The sequence below is a fragment of the Neophocaena asiaeorientalis genome, unplaced genomic scaffold (assembly GCF_003031525.2).
Source record: "Neophocaena asiaeorientalis asiaeorientalis breed wild unplaced genomic scaffold, Neophocaena_asiaeorientalis_V1.1 scaffold275, whole genome shotgun sequence".
Lineage (NCBI taxonomy): Eukaryota > Metazoa > Chordata > Mammalia > Artiodactyla > Phocoenidae > Neophocaena > Neophocaena asiaeorientalis.
In genome coordinates, this window is record NW_020173679.1 from 7,440,067 (window position 1) to 7,463,721 (window position 23,655).

Below are 23,655 nucleotides of genomic sequence, written 5' to 3' on the forward strand. Positions count from 1 at the left end.
AGTTGTGGCTTGTGGGCTCTAGAGCGCAGGCTCAGTAGTTGTGGCACACAGGCTTAGTTGCTCCACGGCATGTGGGATCTTCCCGGACCAGGGCTTGAACCCGTGTCCCCTGCATCGGCAGGCAGATGCTTAACCACTGCGCCACCAAGGGAAGTCCCCCTTATGCCTATTTTTCAAAGGCGGAAACTAAGGTTCAAATAAATAAAATAACTTGCCCAAGGTCACAGTCAATAGGTAGTAGAGCCAAGACTCAAACCCAGGCTGTTTTGAATATTAGTCATATTATATATGTATTTGTTCTTTCTCTCCCTACTCTCCCAAGAATGTAAGCTCCAAAACGTGGTTTCATGTTCACTGTTGTATCATAAGGGCTTGGTGTAAAATCGGCAGTAAATGAATATTTGTTGGATGCATGAAGGTCTTCATCGTCTAGCACAATTCATTATATATAGTAGATCTTGAAAAAAAAATGAGTTGCTGAATGAATGGTGATCCGTGTCTAAAACGTGCTTGTTTTTCTGGTTTTTGACAGTTTGCTCTTGGGGCAGTGGTGGCAGTCACCAAGGCATCTGGGGGCCTACCACAGTTTGGTGATGAGTATGATTTTTACCGAAGTTTTCCTGGCTTCCAGGCATTTTGTGAAACACAGGGAGACAGGTTGCTTCAGTGGTAAGTACTGTATATTGGTTTCTCATGTTGAAAGAAAAGACTATAAAGAAGTAGATGATTTTTTCTGAAATTTGTTTTTTTCTTACCATAATTTTCTGTGCTTTAGAGCTATAAAATGTAAAAATGAGACAGTGGGAAATATTAATTAGGGGAATGTTACTTGGTAAATTTTGAGTTTTACTTTTAAAATATATATATTGACTATTGCAGCTATAGACAATGACTCTTTTTTAATTAATATGGGACTTGAAAACCTAGATCCAAGATTCTCTCACACAACTTGGAAAGTCACAAGTATTAGCTTTCTTTTTCTTTTTTTTTAATCTATTTTCTTTTTTAGTAATAGCTTTCTAATAAGTGTATTAGGACAGGCATTACACAAACATTGATTTTGTTTAACTGTTGCATGACAGAATTAGAGAATCTGTTTTAGATTTCATGTTAAAACGATGAATGCAGAGTATATTATTTACATAGTGTTATATATATATATTTTTAGAATTTAAAGGAAGCTTTGGGATAGTTTCTTCCACCCCCTCAAATAATAGATGAGAAAAATAAGTCTTAGTGAGATTCAGTGAGTTGCCCAGTGCCATACAACTAGCAGTGTTTTTTGCTAAAGGGTGCAGGTTTTATTAGTTTGATCAAAAAGTATTGGGAATAGTCTAAGCCAAGCCTTGGGAGCTTTCTCCTAGATTGTAAACAAATGAATAAAAGTATACAAGCTGATTTTGGTTTTCCTGTCCTTTCTAGCATGAGTAGGGTAATGCAGTACCATGGATGTCGCAGCAACATTAAGGATCAGAATAAAGTGACTGAGCTGGAGGACAAGTTTGATTTGCTAGTTGATGCCAATGATGTTATTCTGGAAAGAGTGGTGAGTATTTCACATTACTCTTAAGGTTACTAACAGATGAAGAGCTTTCGTATTATTAAATATGAAAAGAAACCCAAGCACCTTAGGAAATGAAAAGAAAGGAAGTTTAGCATTTCTGGCCTGTAATGACATTCCCTCCCTCTGCTAGTTGGCTTCTTTTTCCCAAAAATAACACAGTTGTCTTCAGATATATCACTTCAGAGTATCACTGCCCCGGGGGAAGGCTGTTTTTAAAGTGCTATATTAGTAATCTACCTTCCAGATTTGCGAATCCCATTTTGTTGCAAGAGAAGAGGCCTCTGGATACAGATCCCAAACAAAATTTAGTCTATTTTTAGTATTATCCACAGTCTGCTAAACACCCTGACTTGCATAATTGGAGGGAGATGTGAATCATTTGATCTAGCTGACTGTCTACTTACACCTAATACTACAGCATAACATTCTTTACAGAAATACACACAGATTGTCCAAAACACATCTAACTCTCAGCCATGTGACAGTCCTGCAGATATTTAAATCATGCTCTCCTGTCCCTTGAAGTCATCTCTTCCATGGTCTAAATGCCCACAGGTCTTTCAGTGGTTTCTCATTCTTTATGATTTCAAGTCCTGGCATTTAACAGCTGGGTGCACCTCTGTTAATGGTGCCCAAACTGAGATTCCACATCTTTATAAAGTAGATCAGGACACACTTCATTCTTACTCTAAATACCGTACCTCTATGTTTAATACAGTCTAGGGTCTTTTAAATTATTTTAGTGGGCCACATCATACTGTTGAATCACTTTTGAATTTTCAGCCCAATTCAGAACTGTAAAGAGACTTGATCAAGGGTAGGGAGTGCCTGACAACAGCCCTGTCGTTGAGCAAATAATGCTTCATTTATTTGCGATTGATGACTCTCTAATCACCTCTCCTACAGTGATCCACCCTTATAAGTGTGTACTCTCGCACATAATTCTCTGAATGTATTTCGTAAAAATTTTAGGTAATTAGCTCTGTTAACCCTGAAAGGAAGATACTAAATTAATATCTCTTTTACTCTTAGGGCATTTTACTGGATGAAGCATCAGGTGTGAATAAGAATCAACAACCTGTCCTCCCTGCAGGATTGCAGGTCCCTAAAACCATAGTGTCCAGCTGGAACCGGAAGGTGAGGGCTGCTTTTCAGGTGAACTAGAGCTTTCAGTGTCAGCTTTGCAGTAGGGCCCTTGCCCATTCTGATTTGCATTTCTGTTTTAACTTATTGGACACAGAACTGGCCACTGCCTAAGTTGTTCTCATAAATAGACACAACCTAATTACACCCTCTCGTCTAACCTCCCAGTCTCACACACACATACATGCTTAAATGAGTGGTCTTTGGAAGGCATAAATTGGAATTTAGTTTTCTAATTCATCACGTTGCCGTGTTATAAAGTATTTATATTTGTTGATCATAGGCAGGAGAATATAGCAAAAAAACAAAATGTGAAACATTCCGGCTGCTTCATGCAAAAAACATCATCCGGCCTCAGCTTAAATTCCGAGAGAAGATTGACAATTCCAACACGCCATTTCTTCCTAAAATCTTCATCAAGCCCAATGCTCAGAAACCCCTCCCTCAGGGTAAGTAGTGCCAGCTCTGCCCAACAAAAACGAATCAAGGGGAAAAGGTATCCCTCCCACCTTCCTTTCTTCAAATTCAGAGGGAGCCAGTTAACCCTCCATAACTAGACAAGATGTGAATGTGTCTTTGTCGCTGCTTGGGTCTCCAGCACTCTCTAAAGAAAGGCGGGAGCGCCCACAGGACCGACCAGAGGACTTGGATGTCCCCCCTGCCCTGGCAGATTTCATCCACCAGCAGAGAACCCAGCAGGTGGAGCAGGACATGTAAGTGTTTGCCTGTCTGAACGTCCTGCCGTGGCCCTCATACTCGTGCCGCGTTTTCACTCTGTGTCACTTCTGTAACGTGTGAATGAGAACAGAATCTGAGGAGTCCTTATCCTGGCGTGCATCTTATCGATTAAACCTCCTGCTTGTGTTCGCAGAGGGCCTCGCACAAGCACCGTCTCACGTAGCCCTCACGCAGTCCTGAGAGCTGCCAGTTGCTCTTGTCCCCATTGGACAGATGAGAAAACAAAATTAGGGATGCTAACTTCCCACATAACTAGAACTTTAAGCCCAAGTTTTCTTAAAATTGTCCTTCCTTTGTACCACTCTGCCTTTCTTGTTAGGTGTGGATGCAAACAAGAAGGCAATGTTCACCAATAAATTCAGTACAGAAAAGACATTTCTCACTGGCAGGATAAGCATCTTGGAAAAACTTTGCTTAAAACAGACAAGAGGACCTTGATTTCAGTTCAAAGAAAAACGGTGATGAAAACTTCGTCAGTGTTGGTCTTTTTCTCACACGCAGCCAGAGTGTCTGAGCGTTTGCGCCTCAGCCCCAGCTCTGCACTGTGAGGCCACTAGCTGAGTGCTAGAGAAATAAAGGTAATGAAAGGCAGCCCTGCCCTCAAGGAACTGAGAGACTTAGGATTTTTATGCAAGTATCTGATAGAGGAACTGAAAAAAATACATCATTTGGTATATGACCAACTGAGGTATTGACCACTCTCTCTCACCTCACAGATTCGTTATTCCAAACCATAAGGAGTTACATATTTCACCTTTCTGTATCATCCACAACAGCAGACATACAGTGTTTGGCAAATTAGTGCTCAAATCTGTATAAATGAATCGATTTTCAATTATCATACTTTAAGGGTGAACAAGTTTCACCCAGTTTTTTTTTTTTGATGCACTTAATCGTTGTTGAAACAGTGATGCTTTTAAAAATATTTTCACAATGGTCTTTTCTTGTTTGTTTTTACGAATTGGATTAAAGCAGTTGTTCTTCCTTGAATCATGGAATTAATCAAAAAGATTTTTCTTTTTGTTTTCTTGATTCAGGTTTGCACATCCTTATCAGTACGAACTAGATCACTTCACTCCACCAGACTCAGTCCTTCAAAAGCCAGAGCCTCAGGTAAGTGCCCAACCTTAGCTGATGGATGGTACCCAAGTAGCCCAGGAAGAATCAAATACATAGATTACTGGATGTAATTTTGGCTTTCCTTAAATATTTTTAAAGTAGAAGGTTATGACTTTGGATTATTTCGTGAACTCTTAATTTTGGTACTTTCATGAAAGATGATTCTTAACAGTCTTCTCTTTCTGCCCATACTTCTGTAATGCAGTTATACAGACCTGTAGGAGAGACACCCTGCCACTTCGTGTCCTCGCTGGATGAACTAGTGGAACTCAATGAAAAGCTCCTGAAGTGTCAAGAATTTGCTGTAGACTTGGAGGTAACTCGTTAATGACCTGGAATGAAATTTTTACATTTCCTGTGAGTTGACCTACTCACGAAATACAGAATTAATACTAATTTAAATCTACTTTTTGGTAAAAATTAATTATATTACTCTGCTTTATAACTGACTTCAAAATCAGTAAAGGTAAGCCTGGTAAAATCTTTTTTCTCCTGTTCTCCCTTCTTACTGTGTGTTTTAGCACCACTCTTACCGGAGCTTCCTAGGGCTCACCTGCCTGATGCAGATTTCCACCCGGACAGAAGACTTCATCGTTGACACCCTGGAGCTTCGCAGTGACATGTACATTCTCAATGAGAGCCTCACAGACCCGGCTATTGTTAAGGTCAGCCAGCCTTTTCCCACTCTTGCACGTGAGTGCAAGATTTAGGTGCTTTTCAGTTTACTGTTTTCATCATTTCAACGTAGACCCAATAAAGTTGAGAGAAATAACAGTAACTTCACACTAGGGTACCACATGCTAAACTGCTTTTGTTTCTAAACCCCTGTTAGAAGAGCTAAGGCTTAGCTCGTTACCACCCAGAAAAATGTTAAATCACTTTGATGAGTACTGCAGTGAGCCCATGCTCTCAAGATTGTTTGGACTTAAGGACTACCCTTGAAGTTAGCAGAGCAGGTTTCTTAGAATCACCAGCTGTTAGCAGTTACAAGTATGCAATTAGGAGTGTAGAAGGCTGTGGCCCAAATTAAAAGAGGCATTTAAAACTGAACCCATCTTAATCTTTATCCTGGCTTCTAATTCCAGTGTTCTAATAACCTAGGGGCAGAGTTCATTTCAGAGTATAAGTGGCCTTGTGCCACTGTACTGCCTGACTACGGTTTTGTTTTCAGGTCTTCCACGGTGCCGATTCAGACATAGAATGGCTACAGAAGGACTTTGGGTTGTACGTGGTGAACATGTTTGATACCCATCAGGCAGCACGCCTTCTTAACCTGGGCAGGCACTCCCTCGACCATCTGCTGAAGCTCTACTGCAACGTGGAATCAAACAAGCAGTATCAGCTGGCCGATTGGAGAATACGGTTAGTTTGTTCTTGACCAGGAAATGGGGATGGCGGAGGAAGGCCTCGGCGTTCATTAACTCCCACTCCTGGAGACCTTTGTGCAGGCTGTAACACCATTTGAATCTTCAGTTGAATGTCCTTGGGCTTTTCTCCAGTTGTTTTTGTTGCATAAGGACAACTGGAAGTTTTAGAATAACAATGAAGTTTATGTTGGGCTGATTATGTTACATAGAGGGGAATGTTAGTAAATTTCAGTTTAGTTCTGTAATGTGAAGAATTTTAAAATTTTTAAATGGATTGGTTAAAAAAATGCTTCCTATTTGAAAAAGCTGGGAATTACTATCTTAGGTAAACAAATAGTGTGTTATGCTTCATGGAAATAGTAGTTGAAAGAGCCACACCATGTCAGCATTTGTCAATGCCAGTCTCTTGTTTGTAACTCACATCTCCCAGGTAGGGATGCTTGTGTATGTGTGAGATGGTCTCCCATAGGTGTGAGAGGATCCTAAGGTACAGCGCTGACTTAGCTTATAGTCAGTGTTTACTATAGTCAAAGGCTGTAACAGAGTCTTGGCCATACTTTGTGGGATTCTTGCTCACCTTGGTCATTTTCAGATGGCCGGCTTCCTCTCTGAGGTTGCAACTGTTGTATGGAGAAGCACCAAGCTTTTCTCCACTTCTCCACTTCCATGCCAGAATTTCTAAAGAGAATCTAGTGAAGTCCAAATGTAAGATGAAAATGATAAAATCTAAAAACCATTACCTATTATTTAACCCATGCCACGTGCCATACACTGGGCTAAGATTCAAACTCAGGACAGCAGGGCCCTTATTTTTAACCACATCCTTGCCCTGCCGCCCTTTCTACCCAGCTGTGAAAAGAGTGGCTTGTCATATGAAGACGCAGGAGATGCTGGTAGAACTGTAGTATTGGCCGGGAGAGAATCTTTGATATCAGAAGGAACCAAAAATGTCTTAGCTCCAGCAGCGTAGACAAGTTGAATTGCCGTCCAGGGGGAAAGGTGTGAAACGATGTTCTCTGTTGCACCTCTAGACCTCTGCCTGAGGAAATGCTCAACTATGCCCGAGACGACACTCATTACTTGCTTTACATCTATGATAAGATGAGGCTGGAGCTGTGGGAGCGTGGCAACGAGCAGCCCACGCAGCTGCAGGTGGAGTGGCAGCGGAGCCGTGACATCTGCCTCAAGGTAAAGCCCGACACCCAGGTTCTGCTCAGGTCCCACTTGTTCTTTGCTTTGCATTCATGAAAAGAGCCCAGTGTCTTGAAGAGCCCAGGGCACAATATTGATTCCCACTGATCTTGAATATTCGATAATATTTTGCAGAAATTCATCAAACCTATCTTCACGGATGAATCTTACCTGGAACTGTATAGAAAGCAAAAGAAACATCTCAACACACAGCAACTAACGGCCTTTCAGCTGCTGTTTGCCTGGAGGGATAAAACAGCTCGCAGGGAAGATGAAAGTTATGGGTAAGAGACTACAGATTCTTTTAATCTTGCCAGGTCTGGTAACAAGGAAATAATGGACTTTTTTTCCTTTTTGCTATGAAAGTTGGTTGTTTTCCCAGCGTTATAGCATATAGTGGAACTTGTTGGCTGAATTTAATGTGATCCTGTTGTGTGTTTTATTCCAGATATGTCCTGCCAAACCATATGATGCTAAAGATAGCTGAGGAACTGCCCAAGTGAGTGAGACCTGATTAATATGCTCGCGGACTCTCTCAGTAGAGAAGAGTTGTCCTTCACAGTCCAGCTTCCCCGATTGTTATTGCCTCGAGGCTGTTTACTCAGAGAAGGCTAGTGCTCAAGGAAGTTAGCACCAAGGAATGCAGAGTCTCTGCCCTTGGGCTGCCATTTAGGCAGTAAAACTTCTGAACTGGAACTGTTTCAGTGGATATGCCTTATACTGAGTCCCATGTAAGTCTCTGAGCCTATAGCGTCCACTTACAAGGAAGGAAAATGTCTGTACCTTCCTCCAAATCAAGCTATCTTATGATTTTAGACGTTTTATGATGTTAATTGAAGTATAAGCAGAGAATCAAAGTTCATAATCTTCTATCACCTCCTTGCAGAATCGCAGTACAGCAGAGCTGCGGCCCTTTTTCCAAGCTCTCCCGGTTAGCAGGAGGCAGCTGTAAGAGGCTTTCTGCTCAAGGCTCAGTGCAGCAGGGAGCACGTCTAGGAGCAGCTGGCTGGGCTGCCTGGACGTGACGGTGTTTCCTTGGTGTCCACCTGAGCTTTCCGTGCTCTGGCTTTATCTGGTTATTGTCCTTTCCTGGAGCCTTTGAGGGCTGTGTTCCTAGGCGATGAGTTGAGTGTGTTCTCGCTTGCCTTCAGGGAACCTCAGGGCATCATAGCCTGCTGTAACCCTGTGCCACCTCTTGTACGGCAGCAGATCAATGAAATGCATCTTTTAATTCAGCAGGCGCGAGAGATGCCCCTGCTCAAGGTAAGAAAGCTTTTCTGCTAAACGTTCCCAACCCAGCAGGTTCTCATCCCTGTCTGCCAGTGTCTTACTCCTTATGGTGTCCCATGGACTTGAGCTGGTCTCCATTCTGAAAAAATCCTGAAGACGTAATAGGATTTAGGAAATCCAGTGGGTGTATCTTTATGATAATCAAAAGCTAAAACTCGTCCTTTTTTTCATGACCTTATCTTTGATCATCCAACGAGTCAGTGATGTCTGATGATGTCTAATGGGCTGGTTAGCTGTTGTTCAGAGGCAGTTAACCCGGCGGGATAAAATGCAGTGGGGATCTCAGCACAGGGAGCTCGTTTTGGAAAACGGGCAGTGGTCCGGAGTGAAGTGATAGTGCCCTGATGAGTGTGTTGGTCACAGAAATGGAAAGCAAAGGACGGGTACAAGAACTACCTTCAGAAGAAAAGATTGATGGGACTTAATAACAGATGGAGACAACAGCTGCCATCTCTTTTTTTCATTTTTTTGGCTGTACCGTGTGGCTTGTGGGATCTTAGCTCCCAGACTGGGGATCAAACCTGGGCCCTCAGCAGTAAGAGTGCCGAGTCCTAACCATGGGACCGCCAGGGAATTCCCTGCCATTTTTTTTTTTTTTTGCAGTACACGGGCCTCTCACTGTTGTGGCCTCTCCCGTTGTGGAGCACAGGCTATGGACACACAGGCTCAGCGGCCATGGCTCACAGGCCTAGCCACTCCGTGGCATGTGGGATCTTCCCGAACCGGGGCACAAACCTGTGTCCCCGGCATTGGCAGGTGGACTCTCAACCACTGTGCCACCAGGGAAGCCCTTCCCTGCCATTTCTTTTGGAGCACGATGCTAAGTGCTTTAGAGGTATTCCCCGACTGGCAAGTGGATTTGAAAATAACGGAGATGGGAGTCAAGGACAGTTCACTCCACATATAAAGCCGAGGTGATGGGAAACATGAGAACCTTGGATAGAAGAGGGGAATTCGGAAAGAGCTAACTGTGAAGGAGATGCTAAAGTTTAGGAAAACTTAGATGAAAGCAGGGTCCCCAGCCCATAATCCAGATCCATACATCTACGTCTATGTGCGACGCATGGGCACGCACACACCAGCACGCCTCTGCTCTTGTGTGGATAATGCAAGATGTCAGGTAAATTTGCATATTTTTTTGGTTCTTTTTTGTTTTTGTTTTTGTTTTTGTTTTTTTGTTTTCGCGGTACACGTGCCTCTCACTGCTGTGGCCTCTCCCGTTGCGGAGCACAGGATCCGCACGCACAGGCTCAGCGGCCATGGCTCACGGGCCCAGCCGCTCCGCGGCATGTGGGATCCTCCCGGACCGGGGCACGAACCCTCGTCCCCTGCATCAGCAGGCGGACTCTCAACCACTGTGTCACCAGGGAAGCCCTGCATGTTTTGATTTGTGTTTTATTGGGACAGTTTTTCATGTTTTGTCTAAGTAGTGTCAGTATGTGGTAAATCATGTTTACAATTTTTTGAAAGATTATTGATTCCAGAAGACTTAAAATCAGCCCCTTTGAAAAGGTGAAAAAGAAGAGAATCTGAGGATAAACACATTTACTGTCTTCAGGTTAAAATTTCTTTCTTGGCTCTATACTTTTTCCAAGTAAAGAGAGAAACGCTGGTGACAAGAGAAGAATCTCTATCAAGCTCTTTGGAATCCTTCCACATTGTGCCTTGTTATGATAAAAGGTTTTATTCTTTCATCCAACAAATAATTATTGAGCACTAAGTAATTATAGTGCCAGGCACTGGAAGGGATGAAGGGATGAGAGAAAATCTCTGGGCTCTTGAGAAAAACACCGTCTAGTGAACGGACCCTTCTGCGCTGAGGGGGAAAAAAATGTGTGTATCATCAAATTTAGGGAACTTTTCTCAAATTCTCTTTGTTTTTACTTTTCAGTCTGAAGTTGCAGCTGGAGTGAGGAAGGACGGGCCACCGCCCAACCCTGAGGTACCGGGATGTGTTTATTGTTGCTTCTTTGGGGGAGATATCAGTCAAAGCCAGCGCAGACCCAACCTCCCTGACAGACACCAGGGCCTGACACCTCGGGCAGAAGGCTGCCCCCTGCTTGCAGGTTGTTCGTGTCAGCCTGGTGCTTTCTTTTTGTTGCAGAGATTGGAGAATGCTCTCTTCGGCCCCCACGACTGCTCCCACGCCCCGTCAGACGGCTGTCCTCTCATTGCAACCAATGGTAATGAAGAGCCCTCTGGAATATCCTGGACAGCTGGGGCTGCCTGGTGTGCCATCCCACAGGCTTCGACCGTGCTGACTTCCCTCCCTGTAGGGCCTGTGCCGGTGCAGAAGCAGGAGGGCCTCCCCACTGCCCGAGAAGAAGAGGAGGCCCTGCCGGACTCTGGATGCCTTATCGCTACCGCTGTCATCACGTTATTTAACGTGAGTAACATCTTCGGGGAGGGGAGACAGACCGGGGGGATGTACTGGGTTTATCACACAGGCCGTCTGCCTGCAGTGTCGTGGCCACCTCTGAGCCGAACACCAGAAGTAGAAGCCAGCAGTGGTGGGAGTGGGCGTGGAGGCCATCAGCCAGATGGTGTTTGCTGCCCTGACGAGGAGGTCTGTGAGAGGTGGCAGAGGATTCTCTGTGCGCTCTGCGTGAGGAGATCCTCAAGGGAGGGTTGACATCTTGATACTCACCAACGGCCCCCCAGGGAAGCGGGTGTGGGCTCCAGGGACGCATAAGCAGGGACTTTTCCCGAACATCCACGGTCAAGGGACAGTTCACCCTGATTCCCAGAAGGGATGGAGTGATGTCTCCGATGAAGAGTGTGTGCTGTGTATACCTTCCTGACAGCCGCCAGCACCACCTATATGTGCTTTGGATGAAAAAGAGAAGATTTAAAGAGCCTTTCTCCAGTCTGGCTCGTTAGAGGAAGTGAGCTGCAGGGAATCAGGCACTAGGAAGTGGGTAGGAGCTTGTTCCCCATCCCAGAGAGAGGCTGAGTCCTGGTAGGTAGTGACTCCATCCAGTGTGGAGTCCCAGTGTGGCCTGCCTGAGCCCAGCCATGTTCCTGGAATCGGGCTGGGATGCGACAGAGCTTATCCCGGTCTATCCCACCCAGCACGCTTCTCCTTTCCGCCAGTGACTTGAGCTGCAGGTTCTTTGCACAAGGAAGACCAAGGTGCATTTGTTGGTCAGGATGGACAGATACTGAAATGACCAGGGACAAAAGGAAGACGCACAGATAAAATTCTGAGTACAGCAAGCAGTAGATGTGGTAGAAAGGAAAAACTCTAATTTCTAGAAAGAAGGAACTGAGAAAGAGAAGCAAGAATACTGTCTATATGGAAAAAGACAAGTGTCAAGCTTAGCAGATGTTCAGATGGTGAAGAAGCTGGTGGTCCAGTAGGTTACGGGATCACCGTTCACAGCTATTCCACCACACTCGGATGCTGGGCCAAAGCCAGGGAGGTGAAGTACCGCCTGCAAGATGTACCACCCGGGAGTGAGCTTTCCTTTTCACTTAATTACATACATTTAGTCTTGCTTCATGTGAGAAGAAGTCTAGGAGCTTTAGTTGACCGCGCAGAATTCATTGAGCCACAAAGTGATTAGGCAGCTAAAGATGTGAGCGTGAACTTGCGGCTGTGTGGACGTGTAAGTGCTGTGCCTGGTCTAAAGGATGCTGGATCCCCTCGTGCCCTGTGTGGCAGGGAGCCTAACTACAGAAAAAGCCAAAGGATAGCACATGCTGATGAACCCAGGTGGAAGCAACATTCTGTTACATAATTTCATTGGTTACCTATAAAGGTGTATGATTTTAAATTTCAGGTGATTTCAGGTTACAACCCCACATTTTAGAGCCAGCCAGACCTGGGTTTAAATCCTTGTTCTGCACCTATTAGCTGCAAGGCTCTGGAAGACTTTCTTAACTTCTCCCAGCCTCACTTTCCTCATCTGTAAGATGGTGAGAATAATGCCACATAGCTCATAGGTTGTAAGGACATGGTGAGAATTCACTGATTCAATAGATATGTATTAAACACCCTACTGTGTGCTATTACAGGTTATCACAGTGCCTTATACATAGGGGAGGCTTTAAAAAAATAGTCGTTAATATTGTAAATCAACTATACTTAAATTTTAAAAATTTAAATTAAAAGTTTGTTTTTTGGGTTTTTCTTTGGGTTTTTTGGGGGGCTGTTTCTGTTTTTTGTTTGGTTTTGTTTTCATTTTCATTTTTTTTGCTTTGTTTTTGTTTTTGTTTTTTTTGCAGCTTACTCTTAGTTCCCCAACCAGGAATTGAACCTGGGCCACTGCAGTGAAAGCACCAAGTCCTAACCACTGGACTGCCAGGGAACTCCCAAAAAAGTTTTAAATAAAATAATAAATTTAAGTTATTCCCTGGTGGTCCAGTAGTTAGGGCTCCGTGCTTCCACTGCAGGGGCCACGGGTTTGATCCCTCATTGAGGAACTAAAATCCCCGTATGCGGCATGGCGTGAACGAATGAATGAATGTCAACCGTTAGTATCATTACTGTTGCTGTTGTTCCTCTTGCTTGTATCTTAATGTCACAGAATGATTACACGAGTGATCATTTTCTGTCCCTGCAGGAACCTAGTGCTGAGGAAAATGGAAAGGGTCCATTAACAGTTGCACAGAAAAAAGCCCAGAACATAATGGAGTCCTTTGAAAATCCATTTCGGATGGTAAGTAATGGTTGTGTATGTTAAGGGCTGACGGAAGAGGCAGAGCTTTCTGTAGCTGTAGGTGCCTTTTGCCTGGAAAAGAAGCTGAGAGTGTTCAGAGACTGGAAGCCTCAAAACTGTGAAGTCATCCCCGGCGGTGGGTTGAGACCTGGGGTCAGGTCTTTTGAGACAAAGCCAAAAAGAAGACCCCACTTGAGGGCCAGGCAGCTGCGGCCAGGCTGATGCTTTGCACTGAGGCCTCCTAAGATGGAACCAGCAAGAAAACTCCCATCTCAGCGCCACCGACCTCTGGGTCCGGATTCCATTTCTCAGCGGTTAACGTGACTGTGTCTCCATCTCTCCAGTTTCTGCCTTCACTAGAATCCCGGGCTCACGTTTCTCAGACAGCAAAGTTCGATCCATCTTCGAAAATCTATGAAGTAAGTGGATTTGTCACCCTTCTAAGAGTGACTTTCTAAGAAAAGGGGACTTCTTAATTTCTTAAACCAGGTTTCTGTTTTAAACAAGCCCATCTGTGAACCTCCCTGAAAGTGAATGCAAGAAGCACTTCATATATAAGCATTGTTTCCAGAGAGAGCAGCCAGACTTTAATCAGATTTTCGAAAGCATTGGGGGACTTTTTAAGAAACAGATCTTTGGTTTTTGTTTTTTTAAATTGAAGTTTAATTTACTTGGTGTAAAGTACACAGATATGAAATGTACAGCTTGATGCGTTTTTATATATGAATATTACTTTAAGGTTCTTAAAGGTGACAGCTTAAATTTTAAAACACTCTGTCGTATATCGTGTGGTTTGTCTTTAGCAGCATTATGAGTAAGAATGAGAGCACATCTTCCCTGGGTCCCCATGAGACGTTCCTGGGAGCCCGCATGTTAATTGTCTGTTAAAAGCCCTCTTCCTCCCTGCAGAGAGTAGCGCTCTGGTCAGATAGGTGGCCTGCCTCCCTCTGCTCCCAGCACCACTCTTTCTTTAGGCAAGAGAATCAGGCCGACACCCTGATGGGCCTCCACCCTGTCACTGGTGGTTAGCCTGCTGCTGTTAGACGGGGAGTCAGGCAGGGTTTCCCCCACTGGTTGTAGTACACTCGGCAGCCATCCGTCCCTCACCGTGCTTGCTGGTTCCTGTCACCTAGATGCGTTCTAAGGCCGCAGGTACAGGTGGTGTCATAAAGAAGCACATCAGACTTGCAGGAGTCCTGCCTTGAATCCCATCTCCGCCATTTATTAACCATGCCCCTTGGACAAGTTATGTAGCTTCTCCGAGACTGTTTCCTGTCCATAAAGCAGGGGTGATGTTAATGCCACTGTCCCGGGATCACAGAAGGGACTGAATGAGAGGGTGGATATGTGAGCATCCAGCCCCGTGCCTGGGATACAGCTGTACTTTGTCCTTCTTAATAAGTAGCTTATAAATAAAGCCAGCCTGAGGCTTTATTTTGTGTGTCATTAGATACGGAACTTATAACCTGGAGTGTATATAGCTACTAGGATAGCATGCTCTGCATCACCTCATTGAAAAAATAAAGCATTCCTAGGTGGCTGAGTTTGGAGTTTTTTTGTTTTGTTTGTTTTCATTATAGATCAGCAACCGTTGGAAGCTGGCAAGCCAGGTACAGGTACAAACAGAATCTAAAGGAACCGCCAAGAAGAAGGCGGCTGAGCACACAGGTAGCGCAGCATCTGCTTCTCAGAAACTCAGCGCATTCGTTAGAGAATAGCCCTTGCACGTCGTTCTGTCGATTTAACCGTACAGCAAAGCAGACCCAGCCCTGCCCTCCGCAGCCTCCGCCCTGCTGAGGGATGGCGGACAGTCAGCCGGTAGATGTGTGAGCTGTCAGGGCAGCGGGTACTTGCTCAGAGAGCGAGGTAGGAAGTGCTGGGGGATGGGCCTGAGGGGGCGCCGGGCTACTCCCCTACGGCAGTCAGTGAAGCAGTCAGTGAACGTGGCGTTGCGCAGAGACCTGCAGCGATCGGGGGGAGGGTACCGGACCGGAGGCCCAGCGAGGCCAAGGCCACAGCTCGCTGTGCTGCTCAGCGTGGCCAGGAGGCCCCGGGGATGAGGAAGGCGGGGAGGAGGGGAGGGCAGAGAGCAGGAGCCCGTTGTCAGGCCTTTAATTCCAAGTGAGTTGGGAGCCTTGCAGGGTTCTGAGCAGAAGAGGGACATGCGCTGAATTAGGCTGTGGAGGCCTCCCCCTGGAAGCCGCGCAGAGGGCAGGGTAGGGAGTCCGGTCAGGAGGCAGGGCCGGAATGCAGGTGCAAGGGGATGCTGGCGTGGACGAGCTGGGGACAGAGCAGGTGGTGAGAAGTCAGAGCCTGGGTGTGGCCCGTAGTGAAGCCGACAGCGTGGGGTGAGGACTCAAGGGTGGTCCGTGGACTCGAGAGGTTTCGTCCTGAGGAGTGCCTGAGGAGGTGGGGCTGCCGTCGACAGTGAGGCTGAAGAGGGAGCCGGTTTGAGGCGGACGAGGTTTTGGTTCTGGTGCTTCACATGTTACAGTTGAGATCCCGACACAGCACCCTCCGAGGTGTCCCGTAGGCCAGTGCATGAGGGGCAGGTGTGGGTGTGGACTGAGACGGCGGGTGATGAGAAGAGCATCTGGGTGGGCCCGAGCCCCACGGCAGCCACCCTGTGGGGATTTGGGGAGGTGGGGTGGGACCAGCAAAGGGGGCTGAGGGGCAGGGAGGGCGCACGCAGCTGGGGCGACCGCTGTGGGCAGAGGAGGGCGGAGGCTGCACAGAGACGGTTCTCTCTCTTGCAGCTGCCCGGGACCAGGCCAAGGAGGAGTGCAGAGCAGCAGCGGAGCAGGCTGTGTCCGTCCGCCAGCAGGCTGCCGTACGTGCTGGCTTTTCTGCGTTTTCTGGTTGTGGTCAGGATTTTTCTCAAACATCAGGAGGGCTTACCCTCAGCTTTGGATTAAATGCTTGCTTCTTCCCAGTTCATGCTGGCTTGTCAAGTAGTGCTGCCTCGTGCCCCTTGAGAAAGTTGACGTTGTCATCCCTCGTCGATGTTCCTCCCTCCGCATTTGGGATAAACGTGCCCCTCACCTGTAGAAGTAGACAGGGCTTCAAGCCCGCACTGTGTCCCACTCCTCCTGGGAGCTGTTTCACTCCCCGGCACCCAAACATTCTAGAATGTTCAGCCCCGGCCTTTCGAAGTGGCCCGATGTCATTCTCCCTCTGGGAGCTCGTCTCGGTCCACCTGGCGGCAGCCGCGCCCAGACTGCCCGCCGGCGCTCCTCTCCCCATCACCGAATCAGTCGTTATAGCCCAGGAGGCGGTGGGTCCCTCGCGATGTGCTCTCTGCGGGGCACGCGGGGCGTGCTGCTCTCTTACGGGTCTGTTCAATCCACAGCTAGAGAACGCTGCCAAGAAGAGGGAACGAACAACAAGTGACCCAGGGACGACAGAACAGAAACAAGACAAGAAACGACTCAAAATTTCCAAGAAGCTAAAAGACCCAGATCCACCAGAAAAAGATTTTACCCCATATGACTACAGCAAGTCGGATTTCAAGGCTTTTGCTGGTGAGGCCAGAACTGGTGCCCTGCAAGGACTACCTGCCATGTCACATGGGGTAAAGAAACAGCGGGCCTTCGGCGGAGCTTAAGCTCTGCCTGACACCTGGCACGAAGTAGGAGTTGTGAGGGCAAGACAAGTGGTGACCGGACAGAAACCCACCTCCCTCAGCCCCTGGGACTGACTTACAGGAGCCGCTCTGGTGGTTCAGCACGATGGTGTCTGTTCTAATCGTGGCTTCATCCTTCTTCACAAGAGCTTGTGTTTACACACACACACACACACACACACACACACACACACGAGATTTGGTTTGTTGAGAAAACCTGATGCCCAGGAGATGAAGCTCTGTGCTTCCTGAGCGGGTGAGAGTCTGTCTACTTTGAAGGGGCTGAGGCTGGCATTCCTGACTACAGAGCAGCCTCCTTGGCGACACAGCAGTCTTTTCTGCAGGAAAGTCACCTCTGGTCCCAGTTTACCGACAGTGGCTTCATCCTGCACAGAAACCAGATAGATTTCCTTGATGTAAAGTGGCCAGTGCTTTAGCCACCTGCCCCTGACCTAAGAATAGACCTGTGAGAAATGAGCCTTGTCTCCAGGCTGCCCTTAGCTACTGGGAACATGATCTGTGAAGTTACATCAGCCAGAAGTTTCTCTCGGTAAAGGGTAGTGGACTGACAGCCCACACTGCCTGAATGTGCCCCCGGCCTGGTAGTAAGTCTGTTGTGTGTATTCACTCACTCACACGATCACCGGCGTCTCTTCTCTTACCTTTCAGGAGACAGCAAATCCACACCTTCTTCCCAGTTTGACCCAAATAAGCAGCCACCGTCTGGCAAGGTAAGTAATAGACTGAGAACCCCAGCATGCTCCAGGTGCGTGTTTGTTGACCTCTTCCACTGCTTGGAAGACAGGTCCAGCTAGGAATCCTTTTTGCATATCTTTTCCCTCACCTCATTTCTTCCCAAGTACAGACAATACCCGTCAACTATTCTAGCAAGAAAAAAATGTTTTAAAGAGTCTATAGAAGTGGGTGTGTGGTTTTGAAGGGTGTTACTCTGTTTGCTGCCATGGGAATTACAGCCACAGGCCGAAACCCTCCCTGTGGCTGCTGGCACAGGCCTGCCTTTGCCCCCCCAATCCACCGTGGGCGTTGCTTCCAGTCAGAGCTGAGGGTGGCTGGACGTCTGGCATGGGGTGCGGGGGGGTGGGCGAGGCCCACGTGGAGCCCTCCCGTTTCTTCAGTAGCTCATCTGTATGGCCTCGCCTTCAGAAACACCCAGAAATGTCCAGTTGCAAGAAAACCAAAGTCACACCAGTGGCGCTGGAGTCCTTGATGGGCCATCTGAGCTCAGGGGTGTTTTCCTGTGCGTCTTGCAGTCATGGTTGTCACTCAGCTTCAATGGCTTCTTTTCAGAAATGCACTGCAGCCAAAAAAATTAAACAATCGATGGGAAACAAAAGCATGTCTTTTCCAACTGGAAAGTCAGACAGGTACGTGCCAGGTGGCCGGTGTGGCCCGGGAAACCCGGTGAGCATCTCCGAGGCCTTAGGTGGAAAGACTTTCAGAGGGTCTCTCCCAACCCGATCCCGCCCTTTGTCATTTGGAAGACTAGCTGGGAAAGGAGAGGTGATCGCTGGATGCCAGTCACAGCCACGGCCTCCCCGGGCTCCAGTCACCCTCAGCACTCTCCCGGTACCATACGGTTTCCCAGGGGCACCTCAGAGCAAATAGGTCTGAAGTTTGCCTAGATCAGCTTGTTTCTGAGGGATGAGAAAAACAGTCCGTAAGCAAATGTGGGTTGTCATTGTTCAGGAATATTTTAGTTAGAGGCGTGAAACCCTGATCCTTGAGGCAGACCCTGAGGTCAGAGGACTCGCCCCCAGGCTGTGGCCGTAACGGAGGGACCTGCCTGTAGATCTCGGTCAGCTCGGCCGTTCCGGCCCCGCTCTTGTCTGCTGGAGTTTCGGGGCACATTGCTGCCCTGCTCAGTCCTCGCAACCCCCAAACAGTCCGTTTTCCCTCCGTTCTGCATGATTAAGGTTCACAACATTTTATAAACTGGCTGAGAGCCGACGTTCAGCCAAACTGGAAGAAGTAACTCTCGTTTTCGTGCTGTCTCTACAGAGGTTTCAGGCACAATTGGCCAAAGAGATAGTGTTGGAAGAGACCCTTGGGATTCTCCCATGGACTGGAAGCACCAAATGGTGGTGCTGGTTTTGTACAGACTCATTTTTAAACCATTAAAAATAATTCTTACTGGAAGAAAGCTGGTTCCTGACTTTTCTTTTGCGGCCACCACGGCTCTGGCAGGAGAGAGCAGATCTCATCTTGTCCAGATCACCATCGTCAGTGGCCTGGGGTAAGTGTGCCCTTGGGGTGTGGTTTCTGGAGAAATCCAGAACCACCTCCAGGGGGGAATGCAGGAGGCTGTCCTGTGACTCAGGAAAGGGAGGCTTGGAGCACAGCGCTCACCCGACTGTCCATCCCGAGAGTTCTCCCTTGTTCACACACCTTCAGATCACACGAATGAAGCCAGATGGTGGAAAGTACATTCGGGAGGGACCGGTGGGTGCCTAGAACCAGCGGGGCTTCACAAGGGCCTGGTCTCTTCTCTGCTTCTTTCTCTCTCTCTTTTCTTTTTACACTTTTTTTCCCAATTATAAAAGTAATAACAGGGCTTCCCTGGTAGCGCAGTGGTTGAGAGTCCGCCTGCCGATGCAGGGGACACAGGTTCGTGCCTCGGTCCAGGAAGATCCCACATGCCGCGCAGCGGCTGGGCCCATGAGCCATGGCTGCTGAGCCTGCACGTCCAGAGCTTGTGCTCCACAACGGGAGAGGCCACAACAGTGAGAGGCCCGCGTACCACAAAAAAATAATAATAATTAAAAGTAATAACATGTTTATTGTAGGAAATGAGGAAGACAGATAAATGCCAAGAGAAAAATTAAATCATCTTTAATTCTACCACACAGAGATAACTTTTAACATTTTGATAGAAAGGCTTTTTACCATGTATATCTTTTTTTCTTTAATAAATGCATTTACTTTTGGCTGTGTTGGGTCTTCATTGCTGTGCACGGGCTTTCTCTAGCTGCAGCAAGCGGGAGCTACTCTTCTTTGTGGTTCATGGGCTTCTCATTGCGGTGGCTTCTCTTGTTGCAGATCATGGGCTCTAGGCACGCAGACTTCAGTAGTTGTGGTGTGCAGGCTCAGTAGTTGTGGTGCATGGGCTCAGTAGTTGTGGCGTGCGGGCTCTAGAGCACAGGCTCAGTAGTTGTGGTGCATGGGCTTAGCTGCTCCGCAGCATGTGGGATCTTCCCGGACCAGGGCTGGAACCTGTGTCCCCTGCATTGGCAGGCGGATTCTTAACCACTGTGCCACCAGGGAAGTCCACCATGTATATCTGTAACTTACAAACGGCTTTATATTTCTATAGTCTTTCACCTTTTTTTTTTTAATATTTATTTATTTATTATTTATTTATTTGGTTGTGCCGGGTCTTAGTTGCAGCAGGAGGGCTCCTTAGCTGTGGCATGCATGCGGGATCTAGTTCCCTGACCAGGGATCAAACCCGGGCCTCCTGCATTGGGAGCACAGAGTCTTCTCCACTGCGCCACCAGGGAAGCCCCTATAGTTTTTCACCTTTAAAGTTTATATTATGAGACTTTTCTCATTCTAAAATTCATTTTAGAATTATTAAACATTTTTAATTATTATTAAACACTTTAATTATTAAACATTTAGATTTCTATCTTTGTAATATTTTTAAGGCAACACTGAACTTCTTGTATAAATTTGTGACCCCAGTCTGATTATTTCTTCAGAATTCCGTTTGATTTTAATCCTGAGATGGGCTATCAAATAAAGAAAGCACAGAATGATACCGTTATTTTGGGGTTTTTTTTTTTTTTACAAATAACGGTTTGTAAAATATTTTACAAATATTTAAGCAAGGAACCTATTTTCTTGGAAGTTTTTCCCACGAGTTATTGAGAGGGCTGACTGCGTGTGAGCCCTACAGGGCTGCCAGGCCAGACATGGCTGTGCCACAGAGCAGTGCCCCCAGGACAGCCAGGGTCTGTACAAGGTAGGGCTGGAGCGGTTGAAGCCGACAGAAAAGCCAAACGATCGGTGCTTGCGCAAAAAGATGTTTCTCCTCTGTCTCTTCTGTAAATACAGTCAGCCCAGAGCTGGTGCGGCGACTGCTGGTCCTGACTCCGGCTGCTGTCTTGTTGCTCTACCGTCCTCAAGTCAAACACAGGGCTGCCACCTCGTGGGCCTGGTAACTGCCCCAGTGCCACCACTATCTCCTCATTCTGTTTAACTGGAAGGAGGGGAGATCAGCAAACGTCCACTTCCCATTGGCCAGAACTTAGCCACATGACCACAGCTAAGGATACTAGGAAAGTTGTTATTTCAGTGCCCAGCTGAAAATCCTGGGTATTATCATCGTATAGTCAGAATTTGGAAAGAATGGACATTGATACACAGTGAGCTGTCTGCCAAAAAATGGCAGAGTCTCAGGTAAGAAAAACAGACAGATGCGGGGTCGGGGGGGGCGGTTCCCTGGTGGCCCAGTGGTTAGGATTCTGGGCTTTCACTGCCGTGGCCTGGCTTCAATCCCTGATTGGAGAACAGATCCCACAAGCCATGTATCACGGCCAAAAAAAGATAGATGGGAATGTGTTTAAGCAAGAAATTGTATTCTACTCAGGACAGCCTGAGGAGGCTTCCTGAAAGAAATTGTATTCTACTCAGGACAGCCTGAGGAGGCTTCCTGAGGAGGGTCGCACTTGGAAGACGAAGGGAAGAAGTGCAGAGAACCTTGTAGCCAGTGCTACGGAGTGGGCCTCTGATGGAGACCGGCTGGAAGCTGGTTAGAAAAGCAGATCCCCAGGCTCCACCCCAGACCAGCCCTATCAGGATGGAGGGCTGGGCCCGGACACCCAGTCTGAACTCTCCAGATGGTTCTTTTATGCATGCTTAAGTTTGAGGACCACGTGCTATAAGCAAGGCAGTGGGCCCCAGACCGCGTTTAGTGGGCTTACCACTGGTCAGAGGTGAAATGAATAACGGAGACAATGTATTAAGTTTCTCACAGAGGTAAAATGATTCCTTGTCCTGTATATGGAAGCTTTCCTTGCTCGTTTTGTCTCTGGTTTTGTTTTTTAATAAGATGGAGACCATAGACCGTAGGAGTAGAGGTCTTTTTTAAGTGTCTCGTCTTGCAAAAGAAAAACTTGGCAACCGATGTCAGTACCCAAATGTGTGTTTGAAATTTGGCCCATGGAACCCCAGAGTCCAGGACCACTGAGCCATGGGATAGAGCCAAGAGCCTTGGGGGTTTGGAGAACAGCTGTAGTTCCGTTTCCCTGAAGCATCAAGTCATGGGGAGATTGCTCGGATCCCCAAGGACCAGGAAGGATGTGCCAGTGTATGGAGGGGCGCATGTCAGTCGGGAACTGCTCAGTGATTCTGAACCCTCAGCGATTCTGAACCGTGGAGGCTGTGACGGGACCTGTGCTCTGGGAAGATGATCTGGCAGGGCCGGGTGGGCTTGGAGGTAGAGAATTTATGAGTAGAAGGGCTCTTTGCTCCAGGAGGTACACTGCTGTTTGTGGTCCTTAGGAAGCTTGCCATAAGCATTTTCAACCAAGTAACACCACGTACTGGCCAAATTCCCACTCATAACCACAGCTGGCTGAACTCGATGCTTAAAAAAAATGACTCCAAGCGCTAATCAATGACAGAAACGCATTCCTGCTCTGTGGCAGCCCCACTGCCTTGGACGGTGGCTGTTCACCTACCTCTTGTCCTCTTATAAACTATCTACCCTTTAAGAGGTTGGGACAGTTGACCCACTGGAGAGTAAGGCTTTACAACTGAATTGTAAATGCATACTGGTCTGAATTTGGAGAAACGTTTCATATGATACCTTGGTTTTTTCCATCCTGATTTTCCCTATCAGTTGTAGATTTAACTGGGCTGTATAACAATGGCTACTAATGGCAAAACCACAGTTCTTCCTCCTTGTGATCTGAAGTTGGGTGACATTTCTGGGCTCTATGTCCTGTACATGTGGGGAACTTTTTGCTTGAAATGTATTCAGGGCCGTTTTCTTTGAACTTGGAGGGTCTGAGCTACTGCTATACATACCAGCCTAGAGGTCCTGTTTGCTGTTGGCGCTTGAAGCCGAGACCACAGCTTTACCTCCTCTACAGGAGGGGCCAAGGGTGTAGTTTATTGTCCTCACTTCAGGATGCACGTGCTGGAGCAGCTCTGTTCCACTTGGGGGAGGGATGGGATAGACTTGATCTTCCACTGCCCCACCCCCACCCCACGCAGTGCCCCAGGAATGCCAGGGCCCCCATCTGGGCTCAGCTGTGCAGTGCCTGGAAGAAAGCCAAGGCAGCTGACTCCACCGGGTGCCTGGACCCACATCCTGGCCTCCCACGTCCACTCAGCCTGTTACTCAGTGCTGCCAGCTACAGGCACCGTCCCTAGTCTCATGGAGCTTACAGTCTGGCTCAGGGTACACCGAAGTGAGCAGGCTGTCACAGCTCAGAGGCATAGACGTCTTGATGTGCAGGCTGTGATGTCAACACCATGAGCCAAGTACACGGCTGAACCCAATCAAGCCTGTAGCAGCTGATGGATTGGTTGATGATCTCATCTGCTGGGTGATCCTGACCCTGGGTCGGGTAACAGTTCCGTGGGAGCCACCTCCTAGCAATTCTTTTACTGCCTTGGCTCACTTCCCCTTTAAAAGGAGTTTAACCCAACCAAGGCTCATTGCTGTAAGGCTTGAGGCTTGCACTAACTGATAAACACCAGTGTGTTTTTCACCTGCGGTTAAGGACACAGGCTTCCCAACTCCAAGCAGAGGTTGCAAAACATGACTCAAAAAACATCCCTGTCATAATGTCACCAGTAGCTTATACCAATTTCATCTCCCTTCCCCGGCATTAGAAGAACGACGCATGTAGAGCAATTAGCATTTAATATTTGGTAATTAGCATGCTTAATGTGATTCAGAGAAGTTCCTTGACATTTTCATAAAAACAG

General features: G+C 47.1%; 1 protein-coding gene across 2 annotated transcripts in view; it reads left to right on the top strand.

The window, feature by feature from the left end:
• EXOSC10 (exosome component 10) overlaps positions 1-18,845 on the top strand; it is a 20,069-nt gene extending 1,224 nt beyond the window's left edge. The window contains exons 2-25 of one of the 2 annotated variants that reach the window (XM_024749954.1): positions 533-669; positions 1,423-1,546; positions 2,597-2,701; positions 2,991-3,156; positions 3,306-3,420; positions 4,483-4,558; positions 4,770-4,880; positions 5,086-5,229; positions 5,736-5,926; positions 6,963-7,119; positions 7,258-7,406; positions 7,571-7,621; positions 8,274-8,385; positions 10,304-10,354; positions 10,517-10,595; positions 10,689-10,798; positions 12,978-13,073; positions 13,418-13,492; positions 14,654-14,741; positions 15,830-15,903; positions 16,423-16,594; positions 17,365-17,426; positions 18,004-18,080; positions 18,715-18,845. In XM_024749954.1, the coding sequence (XP_024605722.1) occupies positions 533-669; positions 1,423-1,546; positions 2,597-2,701; positions 2,991-3,156; positions 3,306-3,420; positions 4,483-4,558; positions 4,770-4,880; positions 5,086-5,229; positions 5,736-5,926; positions 6,963-7,119; positions 7,258-7,406; positions 7,571-7,621; positions 8,274-8,385; positions 10,304-10,354; positions 10,517-10,595; positions 10,689-10,798; positions 12,978-13,073; positions 13,418-13,492; positions 14,654-14,741; positions 15,830-15,903; positions 16,423-16,594; positions 17,365-17,426; positions 18,004-18,080; positions 18,715-18,745 (2,553 nt within the window). In that variant the 3' untranslated portion in view covers positions 18,746-18,845. The other variant, XM_024749953.1, reaches the window with a different exon arrangement.
• Positions 18,846-23,655: the final 4,810 nt, after the last annotated feature.